The sequence below is a fragment of the Arctopsyche grandis genome, chromosome 10 (assembly GCF_051622035.1).
Source record: "Arctopsyche grandis isolate Sample6627 chromosome 10, ASM5162203v2, whole genome shotgun sequence".
In the NCBI taxonomy this organism is placed as follows: domain Eukaryota; kingdom Metazoa; phylum Arthropoda; class Insecta; order Trichoptera; family Hydropsychidae; genus Arctopsyche; species Arctopsyche grandis.
The window spans coordinates 28,238,225-28,259,481 of NC_135364.1; the positions used below are offsets into that span (position 1 = coordinate 28,238,225).

General features: G+C 32.6%; 1 protein-coding gene across 1 annotated transcript in view; it reads right to left on the bottom strand.

The window, feature by feature from the left end:
• The window catches only part of ldd (lipid droplet defective), a 40,568-nt gene extending 19,823 nt beyond the window's left edge, over positions 1–20,745 (bottom strand). The window contains exons 1-16 of the mRNA XM_077439334.1: positions 20,470–20,745; positions 6,543–6,640; positions 6,377–6,467; positions 6,179–6,308; positions 5,954–6,096; positions 5,721–5,848; positions 5,457–5,648; positions 5,229–5,392; positions 4,874–5,155; positions 4,546–4,798; positions 4,285–4,467; positions 3,002–3,243; positions 2,197–2,410; positions 1,895–2,119; positions 1,610–1,830; positions 1,379–1,527 (exon numbers count right to left, since the gene is read on the bottom strand). Coding sequence (XP_077295460.1) covers positions 1,379–1,527; positions 1,610–1,830; positions 1,895–2,119; positions 2,197–2,410; positions 3,002–3,243; positions 4,285–4,467; positions 4,546–4,798; positions 4,874–5,155; positions 5,229–5,392; positions 5,457–5,648; positions 5,721–5,848; positions 5,954–6,096; positions 6,179–6,308; positions 6,377–6,467; positions 6,543–6,611 — 2,686 coding nt within the window. The 5' untranslated portion in view covers positions 6,612–6,640; positions 20,470–20,745. The remainder of the gene's footprint in view (positions 1–1,378; positions 1,528–1,609; positions 1,831–1,894; positions 2,120–2,196; positions 2,411–3,001; positions 3,244–4,284; positions 4,468–4,545; positions 4,799–4,873; positions 5,156–5,228; positions 5,393–5,456; positions 5,649–5,720; positions 5,849–5,953; positions 6,097–6,178; positions 6,309–6,376; positions 6,468–6,542; positions 6,641–20,469) is intronic.
• Between the last annotated feature and the right edge of the window lie 512 nt (positions 20,746–21,257).

Sequence of the window (21,257 nt, forward strand, 5' to 3'; positions counted from 1 at the left end):
AAGTACATACTTTAAAATTAAAATCGTAAAAAAATTATTACATCAATCCCTTCGATTAATTATAATAAGAATTTGGTGGTAGATTTGATATAATGTTTTTTAATTGTTATGTTATAGGCATTTAGAAGAGACTTGAGTATAAAACTACATACATATGTATATTAAAGGTAAGGTATTTGAGTTTGTACTGTCGTTGCTAGAGCATTTTATATATTTTTATTGGGTTTGGTGCAAACGATCGACAAGCGCCAGACAGACTGAACCACAGATAAACTGGATGGCTGCTTTAAACGCAATTCTCGACTTCACGAATTATAGATTGCACATCAGATGACGAGTAACCTTTCGATGTGCACAGATGCAATTATTAAAATTGAGTTGGATCTTTCTGGCGAGTTTACTAAGGCAAAATTCGAAGTATGAGAAGCACAGAACGTATACAGGGTAGATATGTCGGCACTTCGGGTAGATTTCGCTTAGTGTAAGTGCGAGCAGTGCGCACGCATAAGGTACACGTGTTGTTAATCTGTGGTTCAGTCTGTCTGGCGCTTGTCGATCGTTTGCACCGCATCGATTTTTGTTTTATCTTTAATTTATAAAAGGAATACCTAACATGTAACCCTAATGCAGTTTCATGGCCAGACACATTGTACATTTGATACAAATATTATCAGTATTATATCAAGTACATAAATACACATTAATTAATATCCACAGAGACATCTATGGTTAAATTTGTAAATTTGCAGCATGTTATACAATTCAGCGAAATTCGAGATTGCTGAAAACTAGAGATTTTGCGAGAAAATGGGTAAGGTTGCCAATTTTTTGGAACCGTTTCAATGAAAATCAGATAAATTGGCAAACTCTGATAGGAAAGGATCCACCTGCAGTCACAAATCCAAGGTCTGGCAAGCAGAAACCAGTGGGATTTGAACCCATGACCATGCTGTTCATAGCATTGCAATGAATTTTAGTACATATTGTTACGTACACTCGGATTAGGCAGAGTAAGTGCAATCGGATTAGGCAGAGCGGCATCCCAGAGACTGTGTGATCGCTATAATTGGTTTCAAGGATTATTTTTAGACTCTAAGTGCATGTAGGCTAAACAATGGCCACCGAAGTGGCTCTTCACAGAAGTGACCGATACCGTGGGACTGGGTGTCGTGGGAATACATATCCGGGTACATGCCTAAACAATAGGGAAGTAACCGGATGCCCTGAGAGACCTGCCCCTTATACTCTGTTCAAAGCATTATATGATAACCATTTGTCTATTCTGCTGGTTAAAAATAAACGTTAATTGTAATTCAGACCATGTAACAGGTTGACCATCACAGATGAATTAATTAAAATACTTAAATATTATACAAACCTTTCAATGTTTTCAGCAATTGATTTGCAATATAAAATAAACTATTAACTCCGACCATTTTGTCCTTCACCTTGTTCCAAATGGCAACTCGGTTTAAACCAAAAACTTTTCTGTCCATTATTTGTAAAGCTGACAGCGAAACGCTTACACTAAAAAAATCATTTATTAAATGCATACATAACAAGTTTTTATCATCATATATGTATGCACATATTTGTGCTTTATATATACCTTATTTGCAATGCTTTATCCATATTGTTTATAGTGAATTGTTCTAATTCAAGTTTCTCAACTAGCCGATGAATATTAACTAGATCGTGTGCTTTTGAATTCAGTATAAAACCGAAATTCGTGTTGAGTTTTACATACAACTGTTGCATTGTACTGATGAGTTCATCCCAATTTACATTAGAGCCCTTTCCCAATTCAGTATCATTCAGAATCAAGTTTATCTGGAATATTCATTCATAAATGACGGGTGTCAATAGATGTTTCATGAGATTATTGTTTACTTACGGTACTTAAAAATACGTCATCCTTAAAATCACTGTTTAGTTTTTCATATAAAGCTGTTGTAATATTGCATAAAATTTTCGTCAAATGCAACGAGTCTTTGTCGGAAGGATAATTTATGAATTGATTGTTATTTAACGTTTCCTTGCATGTACTTGGACTTGATGTGCAGTCCTCGACTAGCTCGCAGAGCACTGTTGCTTGATCAACTGTAAGAATGTTTATAGTCTACAAATCAGGAGACCTCAATGGATTATTATGCAAAATAATAATACGAATCAAGAAAAACATTTCATTGTTTTCACCTTTTCTTTATCGTTCAACGTTGATAGAATGACCTCTAAAATACTTATGAAATTTTCTTTGATTTGCCCGATGAGAGTTTTTGGAATTTTGCCGACTTCTTTCGATAATGCGCTTAGAGCCAATTTAAGCTTAATTAATGTAGGCGTTATAAAAGTTTCCAAAATGGCATTATTAGATATTACTTCACGCGCCAAAGCAGTATTTACAGTCACGCTAAAATTGTATTTAAAAACACGATTTATTTAATGTAACGTTAATTTTAAGGTTGTGGCTATTTGCAAGTACTACATATATCTGCGAATTATTGGCTATTTGCAGGTACTATATCTGAGACAGGCGCAAAGCCTTCTGCGCATGCGCGTGAACTTATAATCCGATTATAATTGCGTACATTTAATGTATGCTAGACTTGTTTAATCAATCGTACATTATACATGAGGCAAATAAATTTCGCACGTTATTATAATAGATTTATATCATTTAGCTAGTACGCGGCTTGTACTTGTATGTAGGTATTATACGTTGTATATGATAATAATTATCTAACAATTAATAATATTAACTAATTTGGATTATATTTTTTACTCTACGTCACTTTAAGATTTCGAACTAAATTTTAAGAGGTTTAAAACAAAATTTTAACAGTAAACACGCTGACAGTGACAGTCCACGCGCATGCGCAGAAAGCTGTGCGCCTGTCGCAGATATAGTACCTGCAAATAGCCAATAATTTGCAGACATAGTACCTGTAAATAGCCACAACCTAATTTTAATCAAACTTACTAAATATGTAAACATACTTACAGCAATACATCTGTTTTATCCAACTTTGATTTCAGTACAGCTTCGATAGCATCATAATTAGAGTAGTTAAAAAGACTTCTCCAATCTGGTTTGGTTTTATTGTTTTCGGGATGAATCGCTTCGTCTATTACGTAATTTATAAAAATGCCAATGTTGTGGAAAAAGTCTTGGGGTTTAATAAAACGTGCCTCATTGTCTTTGCCTAAAGTTTCTGATACAACAAATGACGCCGTCTTACTGATCTACAAATACATACAAACAAAACTTAACATTTGCATTACATAAAGGACATTGCCAATTTTTGTCATATATTTTTATTTTATTTTATTTTACAAAATCAATTAATCAAGCACACTCGTCTAACAGATTGCTCCAAAGCGACGAGTGTGCTAAAAAGATTAAGAAGTACAAAAGGAAAAAATACAAGTTAAAAAAAAAAACAAATTATATATACAAATATACAAATTAAATAAGGAAAGGATAACTAAATAAAACATGAAATCATAATAAAATCATAATTAAAAACACTAACTCAACCTTTCTAAATGGTCGCGACCTCCATAGCTTAGGAAGTGGTGCAGAGAATGAAGAGAGACGTGACAAATGTCAATGGCACCATCCAGTGAATTTAAGAAGCGGAGGCCGCCAGGAATGGGAGAATAACTAAATGCCACAGTTCTAGCCAAAGGAGTGTGAAAAAGGGGACGATGGCGGGTCCATATCACACTCTCTGGAGCATGAAGGCCCAACTCAGCCAGGATAGACGGACAGGAGATACAGCCTCTAAATATGGAAAACAAGAACTTGATGAAGGCAACACTCCTCCTGTGGTCAAGAGAAGTGTAGCCGATCATACCCATGACGAATTTTGAAGGAAATAAGTATGGGTAAATCCCATATTGATCCTTATAAAGCAGTCTGAGAAAACGTCTTTGGACAAGTTCAAGCTTCACAGATAGAGACTTAGTGTAAGGATACCAGATCATAGAGGCGTATTCCAAGATACTCCTAACTAGAGCATTGTACAGCAATCTCAAAAAATTTCTAGATATTACAATTTATTCTTAAATTATTTTTTTTTATTTAGGTTTTTTTTATTTAATTAATCTAATTTTATATTCAAATATTCTTCAAATATCAATATTTGTGAGTATATATATACAATGTTTTAACAGCGGGATTATGGTAGTGTCGAGAATTACGAAAGACAAACCCAAGCATTCGTGAGGCAGAGGAACACACAGTTCGTGAGGCAGAGGAACAATATAAAATATTCAACATACCGTAGAACTTATATTGTTGACTCCAAAACTTTCAACGACGTCGTTAACGTAACTTTTCCAAATTGAATCGCAAACAATCGGTTTTACTCTGGTCGCTTCTTCTCTAGTAATCTTCAAAAATACTTGCAATTTATACAAATCGCAAAACATTTGCGCGGAATGATAAATCTTTCTGGTGAAAACCTGTGAAAATATTCATGGTATTTTTAAATCACATATTACAAACAATGAACAGAATTTAATTGTAAAAGATGACGATACCTGAACTCGATTAACGTCGGTTAGGCCGTCAATGATTTTTCCAATGACGACGGGTCCGAGCTTTGATATTTTTTCAATGCCTTTTGGATGTCTAGCAGATACATTATACATAACTTCTTCCATATGCAAGTTAATTCTAAGTGTATTGTAAGCACCTGCTATCATCTTATCAATAAGCGTCATAAAATAAAGAAATTGGTGCTTAGAATCATTTGGTAACATTTTCAGTGATATTTCGACTATTCCACTCAAGCTGAAGAAAATAAATTTTGTATGAAAGCTTATTTTATATCAATTCAAAATACGTAATACCATAATATATACTTACACATTCAATACACTAGAAGCTGAAAAAGTTTTTTCTTTGACTACTGACGATATAGTTGTTCGTAGTTGATCGTTTATATGAATCCATTTTTCAAAACTAATACTATCACTAACATTGTTGTTCTTCAAATCAATATTTATAGGATTTTTTGAGACTTTACTATTGATAACATTGCTTATAAAATCTAAAGAGTTTGAGAAGGTATTGGTTCCACTTAGAATAAATTTATATGCATCAGTTTCGCTGAACAATGGTTCAAAAACAGTAACCATTCGTTGGATTCTAAAATAGATGATTTATTACATTATAAACCAAAAGAACTTTGATGATGTATTCAATACTATGAAAAACTTACAAATTCATATCTATATAAGAAATGTGATTTTCAGCATCTTGCAGGTTTTGAAATTCTTTTGGGATATAGTTGTGAAAATTCGTCAACTGTATAATTGAAGTAAACATTTCACCCAATTTGTTCAACGTTGGTTTTCCTGTTAATTCGTTAGCCATAGTGCCAATCTAAAATATCGACTTGTTATTTGTGAATTTTATTAAAACCAATAAATAATATTAAAATACTTACAATTCCAAAATATTTCTTAATATTTATTTCGTAAATAAGTGAAATGGAAATTTTTTCTAAATCCTTGAAACTCATGTTGCACATAACATTAGCAACGTCTGCAATATCTTCAATATTTTTCGATATCAAAAATTGTTGAAAAATTTCTCCATCACATGATAATTTTTTCGATGACGACAAATGGCCAATAGCCTGAAATTATATATTCAATAGGTAAATAATTATTTACTATATTATTTATTCTGAGAAACGTCGAAAGCATACATAATCAAGGTTGATTGATGATTGAAGAAGACTATTAAATATTTTCCTAGGTGCCTTTAATTGATCGCTTAATATAACTTCGACTTTTTGAGGATTTTTAAAAACATCTCCAATTCTAAATCCATTATCTACAAAAAAAAAAAAAAATTAAATCGAAATATAAATCACGAAGAGAAATAAATTTCACACTCTTTGTATTTATGTATGTTTGTACAAAATTAGACAATACATACAAACAAAACTTTCGATTTCTTTATTGTCGATGAGTCTCGTAAGAGTTGCTAATAATTTCAAAGCATTTGGTATAACTTCTACTGTTTCCATTACGCTTTCATTCTGGAATATGGGAAGAAATTGATTCTGAAGTGATGTTAAGCTACAGGAAAATACATTATAATTAATTTATTTTCACAATACGATCGATCAAATATAATAATAGATTATCGAGCAATAATTACCCAGAGTTATCATACGAAGGTATTTCTTCGTATTCATCTAATGGATTGCATTCGTTGTTGATAGTACATATGAAAGATTGCAAAAATGGCAACACTCCAGCACTAGGAAGTGCCCTCGACGCAAATTGACCTTAAAATTAAATTAATGATGTATTAAAATAATATAAATGTACATATTTTTAGTCAAGATTTGCTTACATGTAGGTTTTTCATCTGGATAAACATTTGATCGAACAATTACTAAACTTATTATAGTTGCTGCTGCCCATACTACGCCGCCTATTGTAATCTGAAAATGTGATAAAAAATTGTTATTGCAATGTTTTGGAAAATATTGTGTAATAGTTGTATATTAATAACTTACAGGTTTTCTTTTTCTAATTAAATAGTCTTTCCATAGCAGCAGCCACAATTGAGAGCTGCTGGAAGACATTTTTTCCACTGTAGTCAAATCATTGGTAACTGAAAAAGTCTGTTGATTTAATATTTTTCTTAACAATACAAATATGTAAAACTGAAAATCATAAATATATGCTTGTAATATACAATCAATGGAATGGGGTACTCTTCAAATACCTTTTAAATATATTTAATTTAATATTTGTTTTGTAGCATACATTTGTATACTAAAAAGAGCCGCAGGTTAAGTGCCATCGGATTAAGCCAAGGCATCCCTGACACTCTGCGACCGTTATAATTGGTTTCAAGGATTACTAAGTGCATGTAGGCTAAACAATGGCCACCGAGTTGGCTATTATTGGTCCCTTCTCAGAAGTGACCGATACCGTGGTACCGTGGGACCGAATGTCGTGGGAATACATATCCGAGTACGTGACCATAACAATAGGTAAAAAAATCAGACGTCGAAGATGTCCTGAGAGACCTGCCCCTTATAAGGCGGTACTTAGGCGATATCAAGACATTCTGGACGGAGCACTGCCAGTGTGTGTATCTCCTTAATCATCAATAAATGCTGTGACACGACTTTGGTCTTTTACTTGGATCCTCTACCCACCCCAACGCAACAGTTCAATTGTTTAATATGAAAAAGGGTAAAAACTGCCTACCTACATATACACAATATAAAACAATATTAATTAATTGATTAAATTTTCAATAGATTGCGCCAAATGCCGAGAAACTTATTTTCTTAGAGGAAACATTGATAATATAGAAGTTTTTTATTGATTTGTTATTATGTTCGTATTATATTTGTACGTTTTGTTGGCAGTGTTTTAACTGAGACGTACATATGTATGTATGTCAAATCAAAACGAAGCATCGCACACAGATACACAGATACGAGCGTTATCCCACACACGATCGCACGAGTTAACGAGCGTTATCGCACACAGATACACATAGACATACAGAATAGCGATATTATATATATGATATAAAACTGAAAATCATAAGTAGTATATAATCTATATACAGCTTATAATATTCAATAAAAGAAATGGGGTGTTTTTTTTTTTATTTTATAATTAATCGAATTGCCAGATGTTTCTCGGGTGAGTGGATAGAAAGTTAGAGCATCATGAGAAAATATATCAAATTTGATGATCCAAAATTGAAAAATGTAGATTTGCACAGCAGACAAACTAACATTCACCTTTATATGATATTACAAGATTAAAAAAATATACCTAATTTAACGCCTACCTAATTATCATGAAAATAAACTAAATAAATATTTATTATTAAGAGGGCTGGACACCAGCGTCTTGTCCATACAAACGTACTATACTTCTCCCTTCCTCAATTATGGCACCAGAGAAAATATTTTTTAATATGCTATGGATATCCACCATTGGGGTGCATTTATCGTTTTATTTTTTTGATTAATTATTTTTTATAGGAGCTAGGAGCCGCCAAACATCTATAAAATCGCCTCTTTTTTACACCCACGAAAAGAGTCCAGCGTGCTTATTTAACGGTCGATTTAAAAAAAAATACGCCGATAGATGCACAGAAAATATCTGTCTCATACCGATGATGAAATTTTTTTAAAAATTGGTCCAGTTTTGGAGGAGAAAATAGGAGAATACGAAACCTCGATTTTGTCGATTTAAAATACGTATTATCTGGTGGAAGCGCAACTGTCGCATTCACTCAATATATATATTGATATATATTGTCGGATTCACTCAATATATTCATTCATTCATTCAATATATATATCGAAGAAAGGAACATATTAAGATTTCAGGTGTACAGCCCTCTTAAATAAGATCCGTTTGTAAAATAATATACATATACATATCTATTCATGTTTTAATGTAAATCGGATATAATAATACAAAAGAAATGCCTATATATATAAATGCGTATAATGTACAATATTGACACAAAAAATATGAATCTGTGAAACGCATATCCGCATACGTTGCATGTGCATTAGATAAGTATAATAAATACATTCTTACATTTTTAATTAAGTGCATGCGTGGAAAAAAACAAACTATACACCTCAGTTATATTTTACTTGTGTTCCCAATACATGAATGATACATATTTTCTTTTAGCGTGTACACATACAACTTTCACGAACTCCATAGATACAATTTCGTCTAAATAAAACAGTACACAAAAAGTGAAGATTTGATTTACAGTAACTGCTGAGAAATTTATTTTAGTAAGCTCAACTTATGTACGTATTTTATTTTTAGTGTGCTCATCGATAGTAAATTTTTCGCGAAGGAATTTTTCAATGAAATATTTTATAGCAAAAATACATACATACTTAAAAATGTAGAACGACGAGGAAGTGCGCAATGAAACAAGTTTTATTACGGAATTGAGACTTGTGCCAATATCGATATATGTATTTCTACATATTATGCAATTGAAATTGATGATTTTTTAACGCAAATTAAAAACGGCGTTAGGCATACATAATGAAACATCAATGAATATACATACGCATCTACCTATTTTACCAAATTAACCAAAAAATATAAATACATATACATAAATTATGAGTTACATACAAACATACATCCATATATCTTCCGAATGTGAAACGCCCGAAAACGCAAATATCGGAAGGCAAAGATCGAAAATCGAAAGATCAAAAAAAAAGGGTGCATGGTAAACGGTACATACTCACTTAATTTGCGCGAGTAGGATCCAACAGGAACAAGAGGAACAGGCTTTTCCTCCCGTATTCTGCGCGCGCACATTACTACGGGAGGAAAAGCCTGTTCCTCTTGTTCCTGTTGTATCCTGCTCGCGCAAATTATGTGAGTATGTACCGTTTACCATGCACCCTTTTTTTTATCTTTCGACTTAAGATCTTTCGATTTTTACGTTTTCGAGTGTTTAACATTCGGGCCCGTGAGGTAGACCCATTTTTTCTCGTGGAACAATTTAAATTCGTAACATGTGTCACATCCGTTTTTTTGGATATTTCCTGTGTTCCTATTTCACCCCAAAATTAAATTCAGGTGTAGTTTTGCGTGAGAAGTCCACCTTATCGGTACTTTTGGCTTGCGCCATTGTGTAGTCAAGGAAATGTGTTTGTTGGTAACCACGTTACCAGTTGGTTTGAAGAGACTTTCGGCTTTAAAGAGACGTTATTTGAGCTCCAACAATCACTTGAAACGGGAATTGCATGCCTTATTCTGGCATTGCAACGCATGCCGGGTTCAGCTAGTCTATATATGTATGTATTATGGGTCTACGTGACGAGCCAGAATGTTAAATTACAGAAAACACAAATATCGGAAGGCAACTAACTATCTTAAGTCGAAAGATCAAAAAAAAGCGTGCATGGTAAACGGTACATACTCACTTAATTTGGGCGAGCACGGTACAACAGGAACAAGAGGAACAGGCTTTTCCTCCCGTATACTGCGCGCGCACATTAATACGGGAGGAAAAGCCAGTTCCTCTTGTTCCTGTTGTATCCTGCTCGCGCAAATTAAGTAAGAATGTACCGTTTACCATGCACCTTTTTTTTTGATCTTTCGACTTAAGATCTTTCGATTTTCGATCTTTGCCTTCCGATATTTGCGTTTTCTGTAATTTAACATTCCGGCTCGTCACGGAGAGCAATGTATTATATATAAAATTGAATGTCTGTTGTTGCAACGCAATAATTTCAAACGTGTTCGCGTCACGACCTGCGTTGTTAGGGTAAAATAAACAAACGATTGAATTATTTCAATGCAATCGCTGCTTGCGTTTTTCCGACAAATGGAAACGGGAACGAGAACGGGAACGGGAACGGGAATTGCATGCGTTATTGTGTTATTGCAACGCATGCCGGGTTCAGCTAGTAATATGTATATAAAATCTAGCATACAATTCAGTTCGATGTCTCGAAAAGACCGTGACATGGAAAACAACTTTATTTAAAAGGAACTTTTCATACATATTTAAAAGTATTTATATGTTAGTCAATTCTTCACGTCATCGTTTCATACGAAATATTTTTTACTATACATAAAAAAACGAAAACAGGAAAAATTAAATGAACCTACACATATGTATATATGTATAGAGTTGTTTTGGGATATGTTTTATTAATGTTCTTTCAACAAAAAAAAAAAAACATTTACACAACATAAATAAATAGTAATTTAATTTCCAATAATAGCTGAATATTTTGAGTGAATTTCACGCTTGATTAGTTGGAGATTTAATGAGAAGCCATTAATTTGCAATGATTACACCGAATGCATTTATAGTCACAGGTGCAAACGCCCTTAAAGTCATTAAGAGTTTCAAGGTAATTTTTAACGAGTGGTCAGGTTATCTTTAGAGTAGTGAGGAAAGAGTCAAGGATCTTGAGATCTTTGTACAAGAAGGCTCGTTCGAAAATCATTTTAATCAAGCACAAAAAAAAAACAAAACTCCAATCACTGTATTTATAATAATACAAAGCATCATCACTAGAAAGACCGGATCACGTAGTACGAGAGAATTGTTTGTTACAAAAACTAACAACAAAAAATAAAAGTTGCGCAAGTTTGCCACTGCTAAATATCATGTCACTTTCGGTGTTGTGTCGCCAACAATGTAAATTTATCGCTAATTGAATGAAAAGGCAACAATCTGTCATTATAAATTGTGAAATTGAGCATTGTGGGGTGTATATGGGTCAGACGTCATATAATAACAATTATTAGAAACTAACTGTATGAGAATGTAGATTTTTGAATGATTAATATCAATGATCGCCGTTATGTATGCAATTTAAGTCTTTTGTAGACATATTGACAAAATTTAGCTTCTTGGTGACGGAAATTTGGTCATCGTTGCGTGTATAGATTTATGAAATTTCGTCTAATTTCCTTAGTTCTTAGTTAAGTCGTTAACCCTTTGAGTGCTGACGTCTTTTCTGTTGAAAGTCCGCCACGTTGAAAATTTCGCCAACATTTCAAACTAGAATTATATAAAAATTGTAGGTAATCCAAACAATCCCTAGATAGCTACCGCCGAGGATTCCGAGTTTAGTAAAGGTGTGTTTAAACTCTCTAATATATCTAGCAACAATATAAAATAAACAAAACAAGTCTATTGATGAATGTATTTTTCCAAAACTAGTTCCATCTTCTTCATTGTTGTTAAAATGTAATGCTCACAATTAAAATTCAAAGCCACAATCTAAAATACTCAGCAGTTAGGGATTTGCATCGGGTAATTCTGCTATGGTTATGAATTCAGAAATTTCGGTGTAAACGAGTCTTTATAAACGTTGACAAATGAATGACACGGATTACACGACCCATTTTCAATGATACCTTTAAAGGCTTAGTAGGTAGTATTCTTGTTTACTTTGTACATGCTCAATATACAACGCCTATCGGCGTTTTGCAGACACATGGATTTGTCAGCAAAACGCCAATCGGCGTTGGTCAGCATTTAAAGGGTTAAAAGACAAATATTTTCGCTTTAAACATGTATGTATATTATCAAAAATTTCTCGATTCGTAAAAAATGTCGAGATGTGTAAAATATTTGTGATTATTTGAAATCAAAGCCAAATAAAAAATAATGAAAAAATTTGGGCCATCTATTAAAACAATAAAAAAAAAACAGAAATTTTGGGCAAATTCTTAACAACTTGAATGCTTTTATGGATTTAATCAACATTTGAATGTTAGATCAGTATATTTTTCTTTAATATATTATACTAGTTGTTTCACCCGGCTTCGCTCAGTATTTTTAATATAAACAGCGTAAACATGGCGAATCTAATAGTAAATATTCATTCGTTTTTTTTATTAAATTTATTTGAATCGAAAAAAAATCGACTCCTCGTCATAGAAATTTTGACTTGTTTACGAAATTCCCAATCAAAGACATATATATACTTAAACACAAAGTCTCTTTCGAAATTATATATTAGATTTAGCATTAAATGCATTATTTATGATGGAAAAACACAGTCATTAATACTGATATATGCAATCATGCTAGGAATTGCAGGTAGATTTAGTTCATTACTTATATTACGATATATTAAGAATTGTCTGACCGTTGGATTTCGTAATAGCTACATACATACATATATTCTACTGTATTATCAAATGACTAGAGTTGTAAGGGTGTTGGCATATTAAGTTATTAAATAAAAAAAAATAAAAGAAATGTGTCGGTCCTGTGTTCGATCCGCACGCGGTTAAAAGGTATTTTTTTCAAATACCCTTTAAATATATTTATATTTAATTGTTTAATATGAAAAAAGGTAAAAACTACATTTAAAAAATAAATAAATTTTCAATAAATGGCAGTAAACGTTCAGAGACTTGGCGCCGTCTATATTCTTTTCTCTCTTCTTTTGTTATTATATTCGTACGTTTTTTGGCATTGTCTTAGCTGTGACGTACATATTAACCAGCAGCGTGGTCTAGTGGTGAATGTTGAATTATTTCGTACTTGATGTTACGGGTTCGAGTCCCACTAAGTCTCGTTGTTGGCCAGACCTTGGTTTTGTCGAGGTCGATCGTTTCTTATCAGAATTTGCCAATTTTTCTGATTTTCATTGAAACGGTTCCTGTAAAAATTGGCGTTTCCTTCCTTCCCATCCCAATTTTCTGTTGCAAGCCTTTAGTTATTCTTATATCTTAGGTTCCGCCATATTGCTGTGGTTGTTTATCGAATATAAAAATTCGTATTGTTACATGAAAGTTATTCATCGTTATTTATCGATGTTTGTAATATCTGACCATAGATGTCAGATATTGTTTAGATTTACATGTATCTATGTAATAATTATGTGGACCAGGAGGGTGCACTTGGGGTTTACCTGTTAAGCCTTCCTGGTATATTTGTATGTATGTAAAATATTATATGTATGTCGAATCGAAGCAACTATGATAGTACGACGAGCGTTATCTTACACAGACACACAGACAGACACACACACAAATTATATACATATGTGGGATTGGTATGAACCCGCGCAAAACTACATACGTCCATATAATATGAAAACATGTTTCGGAATCACTACATACATATGTATATTAATGAATTAGATATTCAATGTTAGATTTAACGATTTCCTCTTAAAAAAAACAATCGTCTCATTTTAAATAGTCTCAACTAAAAATTTGCCACTCGTTATAATATTTTTCCTGGAAAATCTTTTGAACACTAAATTCAATAATTAAGTTTAAGTGTCGGAGACATTAAAGTTCACAGTGTTAATTGGTTTTTTTTTTAAACGTGACGTTCAAACTCATTAGGAACAATTTCAAGAAATAATCATGCAAAAAACTTTCCTCGAATAAAGCATAAATACATACGTTTGAATTCAACCCTTTAACGTCACGTTAACGTTATTATTTATCGCTTTTGACTTGAAATTGCACGAACAGAATCGTATTACGTGTGATAATGGGCCATTGTTACTGTTGTTGCATTACTTTCATTGTTCTTTTAAAAACTTTTAAAAATGCTCGGATGGCTGCTGGGAATTGACGAAATGTAACCTTCGAGGTTTGTTTGAATGCTTTCGAAATGGACAGAGCTCGTGTCAAACGTCGTGGCTTTCGACGAGCCCAACAATTTCAAAATCGCATCGCTATGCAAATTTGTGCATCACTATGCAAATTTTACAAATGAATTTGTTTTCCTTGTGTGTTGCTTGAGTGAACTTTGATTTCAATGTCAAGGTTGTCAGGTTTTTCAGGTGTTTGTTTACCATATCAAAGTTCTATGTACCAATATACATATGTATATGCAATTAATAAATATGCATAGAATTCAAATCTAATGAAACTGTCAATTGTATAAAAACTGAATTTTTTTTTTTTTGTAATTCGAATGAATAACATTATTTTTTTTATGGTTGTAAATAATTTTTTTGTTCGTTTGAAAAAATGTGTGCTACTTTTTCTGCTAATAGTCTGCTAACAGCGATCGTCAAGATTTTTCAACCGATTTAACTCAATTGATGTATGCATGTATGAACTCGGTCAACGAGACTCGATGGACCGACAACAATTCCTCGTAATATCAGTGATCTTTTCATATCAGACCATACATCATCATTATCATCATTTATAGCCATCCACCATCCACGGCTTCCATTCGTCTCTATTTTGCGCAACTCTCATTCATCTCATCTCAAACATTTTTTAAATTTCATGCACATATCTCTTCACTTTTACATTTCCTCGGGGTTTACATTTTCCTTTCACTCTTTTACATTCTCTCGGGTACCATTCCACCACTTCTATAGTCCATTCTTCTAGCTGCAGAGTAGAAATAGAGAAAACCATACACATGTATTCACTTTTAAATATTGCTAATCTTATTTAATAAACAAGAATCAATCTAATAAATATAACCATAAGCAGTATGGAACGGTGGATGCGTTTATGTTTAGCACCGAGTGGTTACCGTGTTCGATCCCGTGTTAAACTTTAATACTGCTGGTCAGACTTGGATATTTGTGACACTAAGTCTATCGTTTCTTATCAGAGTTTGCCAATTTAACTTCGTTTTCTTTTATCTTTATTTATTTTATTTTATTCTATCTTTGATTTCATTGTTGAAACCGTTCCTCCATCAAATTGTAATTAATTGTCTAGGAAAGCGCATTGGGGTCTACCAATAAGGCCTTTCTGGTATATATCTATGTAAAATAAAAATAAAAAATATATATAACATTTATCTTATACATATGTACATATATAATATCGCTATTCTGCGTGTCTGTCTGTCTGTTTATCTGAAATAACGCTCGCCGTACTATAATAGTCGTTTCGATTCGACATAAATTTGTATGTACGTCACAGCTAAGCCACTGCCAACAAAACGTATACGAATATAATAACAAAAGAAAAAAACTTCTATATATACAGTTTGCTACTAATGTTTCCTTTAGGAAAATAGACAGCACCAAGGCTCTGAGCATTTACAGCCATCTATTGTTAATATGCCAACACCCATGCGATGACATTTCATCGGGTACAACATTAGTCTTATATATGAAACCAAAACGGCGTCAGTAAATCATTTCTGATGGATGTCGTCAAAGTCTGTCTGTCTGTTTATCTGAAAAAACGCTCGCCGTACTATAATAGTCGTTTCGATTCGACATAAATTTGTATGTACGTCACAGCTAAGCCACTGCCAACAAAACGTATACGAATATAATAACAAAAGAAAAAAACTTCTATATATACTGTTTGCTACCAATGTTTCCTCTAGGAAAATAGACAGCGCCAAGTCTCTGAGCATTTAACGCCATCTATTGTTAATATGCCAATACCCATGCGATGATATTTAATCGGGTACAACATTAGTCTTATATATGAAACCGGAACGGCGTCAGTAAATCATTTCTGATTGGATGTCGTCAAAGTCGTTTCTGATTGGCTGTCGTCAAAGTCGTTTCTCATTGGCTGGATTGGTCAAAGACGTTTGTGATTGGTCGGTCGTTAAATAATATGATCTTTTTCGATTCAAATAAATTTAACAAAAAAGATTTTTTCATGGCTTTCATTTCATTTCCAAGTTACTAAATAAAAACGAAATATTTGCACTCGCAAACATTTTCAAACTCAACTCATTTTCATTTTCAAAAGTGTATGAAATTTATTCGAATTTGATTATGATTGTAGATATTTGTTTTGATATTTGTTAAAGAAACTTTTTCGTTTCTAATTAATTTTAATTTAAAAAAATCTAATCCTTTGCACTCTACGTTTACTAAGCGTGCTCCCTTGGGGTGAAAACACACAGCAAGGAACGTGACACATGGTTTTTTTTAGATACTTTTAAGCATGTGGCATGCCCAGCACATATTCATGCTCAGCACACACCGTCCCAAAATCACCCCCTGGACTGTTTTCGGTAAAACTGTATCCTTGTATTTATCCTTGCTTGGCAGTAGTCGATAACGGTGTATCCCACATATGAATATATTTAGGAGAACCCCCACAGCGGGGAGCCAAGCACACGACGTGCCGTTCTTCTCTGTGTGATTTCGCCCTTAAGCTGGCCGTGTTGAAATGTGCAGATAATAAAAACAAAAAACTTGATTCAATAAAAAAAACCTAGACTGCTAACTACACAAAAACAACTATTAAAGAGCTTGCAAAAAAGACTGGACCTCATTGATTCAATATTCACGTAGGAGCGGCAAAACCAGTTAGGTCATCAAGTTCTTTGTGACGTTTGTTTGATAACAAACGACTATAATTTTATTTCTATTTCATTATACGTACGTACTTAAACTATACGAAAATTACTTTAATACATATATATATATATATATATATATATATATATATATATATATATATATTTTTTTTTTTTTTTTTTTTTTTTTGATGTACACACTGATAATTACAAAGCTCTGAGCATTTTTACAAAATGCTATTGCATCGTTAAATTAAATATTTCACAATCGAGTCAAAGTTTGCGATATTGCGTTACTGACTTTTTTCGTCACATGTGCATTTAATACTTTCGCAAAAGGTTAATTTTGAGACTAACAGTATAAACTTCATCATATGACCTGACGAGGAATCATAAAATTTATGACTATTTTTAAAATGTTCTATTATGCGTTCCTATTTACAAAACATTGCATAATTGCATAATGATTTAAAGTAAATCTTACATATAATATAATATATATACGTTACATGATGTTAATTGTAAATTACCTGAATAATCATGACCTAACGACATCCAACGCATGCTCTCGTGATTGAGATCATTTTTTTTTTAATTACACTTGTTAGCCACATAGTTTTGTTAGTTTCACGCAACCATTGCATTATGTTAATTTTACACAGGAAAAATGAATCTAATTTGTATAATTTTATTATTTTGTTTCTAAGGAAAAATTGTTATTAGACAACAAAAAACAATGAGTTTATTTATTATATAAAATTATTAAATCGGGGGTTTGGCCTATCATTTGATAATTAACCAGCAGAATAGACTAGTGATTAGCATATAATGCTATGAACAGAGTGGTCATGGGTTCAAATCCCACTGGTTTCTGCTGGCCAGACCTTGGATTTGTGACTCCAGGTCGATTCTTTCATATCAGAGATTGTCAATTGATCTGATTTTCATTGAAACAGTCCCAGCAAATTGGTAACCTTTTTCTCGCAAACCCATTTTCTCGCAAAATCTCGAATTTTCAACATTCTCGAAATTTGCGTAAAATCGAACTTAATAAATCTTTAGTAACATTTTATGCAAGGAAAATGCCTTATTTAGCAAATTGTTGACTTAATTCATTATGTGTTCCATATTGTGATAGACAATTTTAGCACTACTTGCAAAATGTAGTTAAAAAAATTTCGAATCATATATAAAATATAAATTACCGGGGCTGGCGCATTCTGCCCCAAAGAGACCTTTACGCAGCTAACTGAAAGCGACCTTCTGTATTCGGAAATAATTATCATTTTTCTCTCCCTCGACTGACTGTCTATATTCTACACACAGTACCACTTGCAAGTGTCAGAAGCTGGCGACCACGGGACCACGGCAGATAAACGACTGCCCCGAACTACATATGTAAATATCGTACCAGTTCAACTCGCGAACGGGATTAAGAGACACTTCTTGATGATTCACCAACACGTGTCACGGTTGCTCTTAAAAACGAGTCACCCCTGCATGTACATATGTATATGTACAATGTAGGATTGTACAATCATTTTCAAAAATTTACTGTTTATCTAGTTTTTAAGCTTAATCCTGATTTTACACATGTTATTTATGGAACCACCGATTTCAAATCCACGTATCAATTTTACCCCTCAGTTAGTGAAGACAAGATCTCCGACCAAAATCACACGTCAGGGCCCATCTATGTGTATTATACATCAATGCCCCAAACAATAGATATTATATTGACACATTTGAACTTAAAAATTTAAAATGAAAATGACTATAAAAATGCTTTGTATACAATTACTAAAGTTCACGTAGCCCTGGTCTTCAATTATATAAAATTTAAAATCCAATTACAATATTTTTTGCCATTGAAGGACGAGATCTCAGCAAGAGTAATTGGCATGTCTAAAGTAGATTTTAAGTAAAAAATAACATTAGTTGTGCTCTCGTTCACTACTAATCGACATAGATACACCTGTAACTATATGTACATACGTTTAACATTGAAATCCAAGTGGCCAACGACTATAAACAGACCGGCCAATTACAGAAACCCCTTCCGTGCTCTGTCCCACATATTTTGTACACACATTGTCCAAACAGTTCGGCATTAATGGTTGATTTTGCAAATTTGATTTCGAAAGAGTTCAACGCACAGTTTAATCCAAACTTGGACTTAAACACCGCTCGTATTTCAAATGTACGATAAACTGGTCTTATTCGTTCTCACTTTTGCTGCAAATGTGCGTTTGTTATTCCATGCAGAACTTACGCCACTTTCTACTATGTAATGTAACCTAATCGCTCGTTGCATTTTTCCATAATTACTTAACGGTGATACGCAACTCTATAAAGTGCGACTTTAAACATTCAAAAAATGATTTCAATTCGAACAGACATACAATTTTGATCATTTTAAACTGTTATGTTAATAATGGAAAGTTTTAAGTAGCACTTAAATCGTAATGATCTTTGAAAATCACGGAACTGATGTAATCATATAATATTATAATAATAAGAAACTAATCACCTTATTGATTTCCTTATAATTTACTATATTTTGTATTATTAATTGGTATTCAAGTACATTCGACATTGTATGCCTACATATTTCACGAATCAACTACCGTGAATTATGTATTATTGCCATAAACAAGGTTAAGACTTCAGTCATACATATGTAAGTAGCTTACTGAAAAAATTACATAGTTTAGTGTCATAATTGATTAGAATGATTTTGTACGATTCAGCGATCGGAAATATATTTAATAACATTGAGTCATCTTCCGCATTCACAATTTAAATTCACGTACATATTTTTTGCAACATCAAATCTCGAGATAAAGCAGGCCAATCAAAGCCAAATCAAAAATAATGCAAAAACTTGGGCTATCGATTAAAACAACCAAAAAAACCAAAAAATTTGGGCAAATTTTCTGGTTTGGGTTTGAATGTTAGATCAGTATATATTTATTTAATATAATATATGCTCAGGATATTTTATAAATAATATTCACTTTATATGACAATTTTTTTCTGTACTGACCAATTAAATATATTCCATTTAAATCGTTCGTGAATCACATATACAAAGGTCTAATATTCCAAGATTTACCATTGCCTAAGTAATCGTTTATTAAAAATAATGATATATATTATACTAAATATAAAATTCCAACACGGAAATCATAATAAAATCAAGGCAATATATTATAAAAAATTTGGATGTGACCAACCCATGCCTTTATCGATGTATTTATTTGAGGAATATAAGAAGGTCACAAAATAAAATTCGATAATTAAACATACCGGGTATGAGAGCATTTTCGATACAAATTGAGCGCAAATGTAGGGAAACTTACACAAGACGAAACATCTACTTCCGGTTGTCGGATTTAGTTCGAATTTTTTTTATTACTTAAAATCACTATAATTATTATACACATTAAATATCAAGAAAATAAAAATAATTTAAAAGGTCAAAATAAAATAATGAAATATTGTTTTAGAAAAAAATACCACTACTGGTTTACGAATTCTGATCAAAACCTCTTAGTTAGTATATGGGATCTGTTAACACATTTCGCATTAGAATATGAGTTTTCGTGGAAACTTTGGGCATCTAGCTAGCCATAATTTGCATCACATATGTATTTATTATTAACTTAAGTAGTAAAAATACTTACAAAAGCGAACGTTTTATAAATCGAGCGTTCGAGTTAAATGACCCAGAAGTTTTGTGGTTACGTGTAGAACGCTGTCAAAGAGTTAAACAAAAACTTTCAAACCAATTTTATTTTACACTGAATTAAAAACTAAGCCGCGGAACAGTTCTTGTTAAATCAGAGCACTTTTGATTGTTTTTACGATATTAATAACAAATCGAAAGAAAACAACAAAAAATCCAAAACGAACTCTTCGAAAGACGATCGTGTCTGTCGACGAACGTCACGGAACTGGTCACTGGTTAAGCACTGACCAGCTCTAACAAAGCTTCCACAACGTTGTGCAATCAGAATTCAATGATGTCAGCGATGCTCAACTGTTCAATAATACGATTGCGAGAAATCTTTGAAGTGACGAATCTATTTAAAGAAAGTCTGTACCAGCTCAGAACAAGTTTCGTCTTTTGAGTGTTTGATGGGTCAAGGACGAGGCTCGATTCAATTTGTAAGGTTTTTATTATGTGTTAAGTGATCTTTGTCCATGTTTTAAATTGTATATGTACACATATTGTTTGTATCCACTGATTAGTTACCACCAAGATGTAGGAATAGAAAGATTCAGGATAAGAGATAACGTGCTGACACCAAACCATCAATCTATGATTTATTTATTTTATTTTATTCTAAACAGACCATTGTGGCATAACAGGAATTCCTAAAGTGCCACAATGGTCAAAAAATATAACACAAAAAAAAAAACAAAATAACAATTAAACATAAATTAATACATAACGAAAATAATATACTCA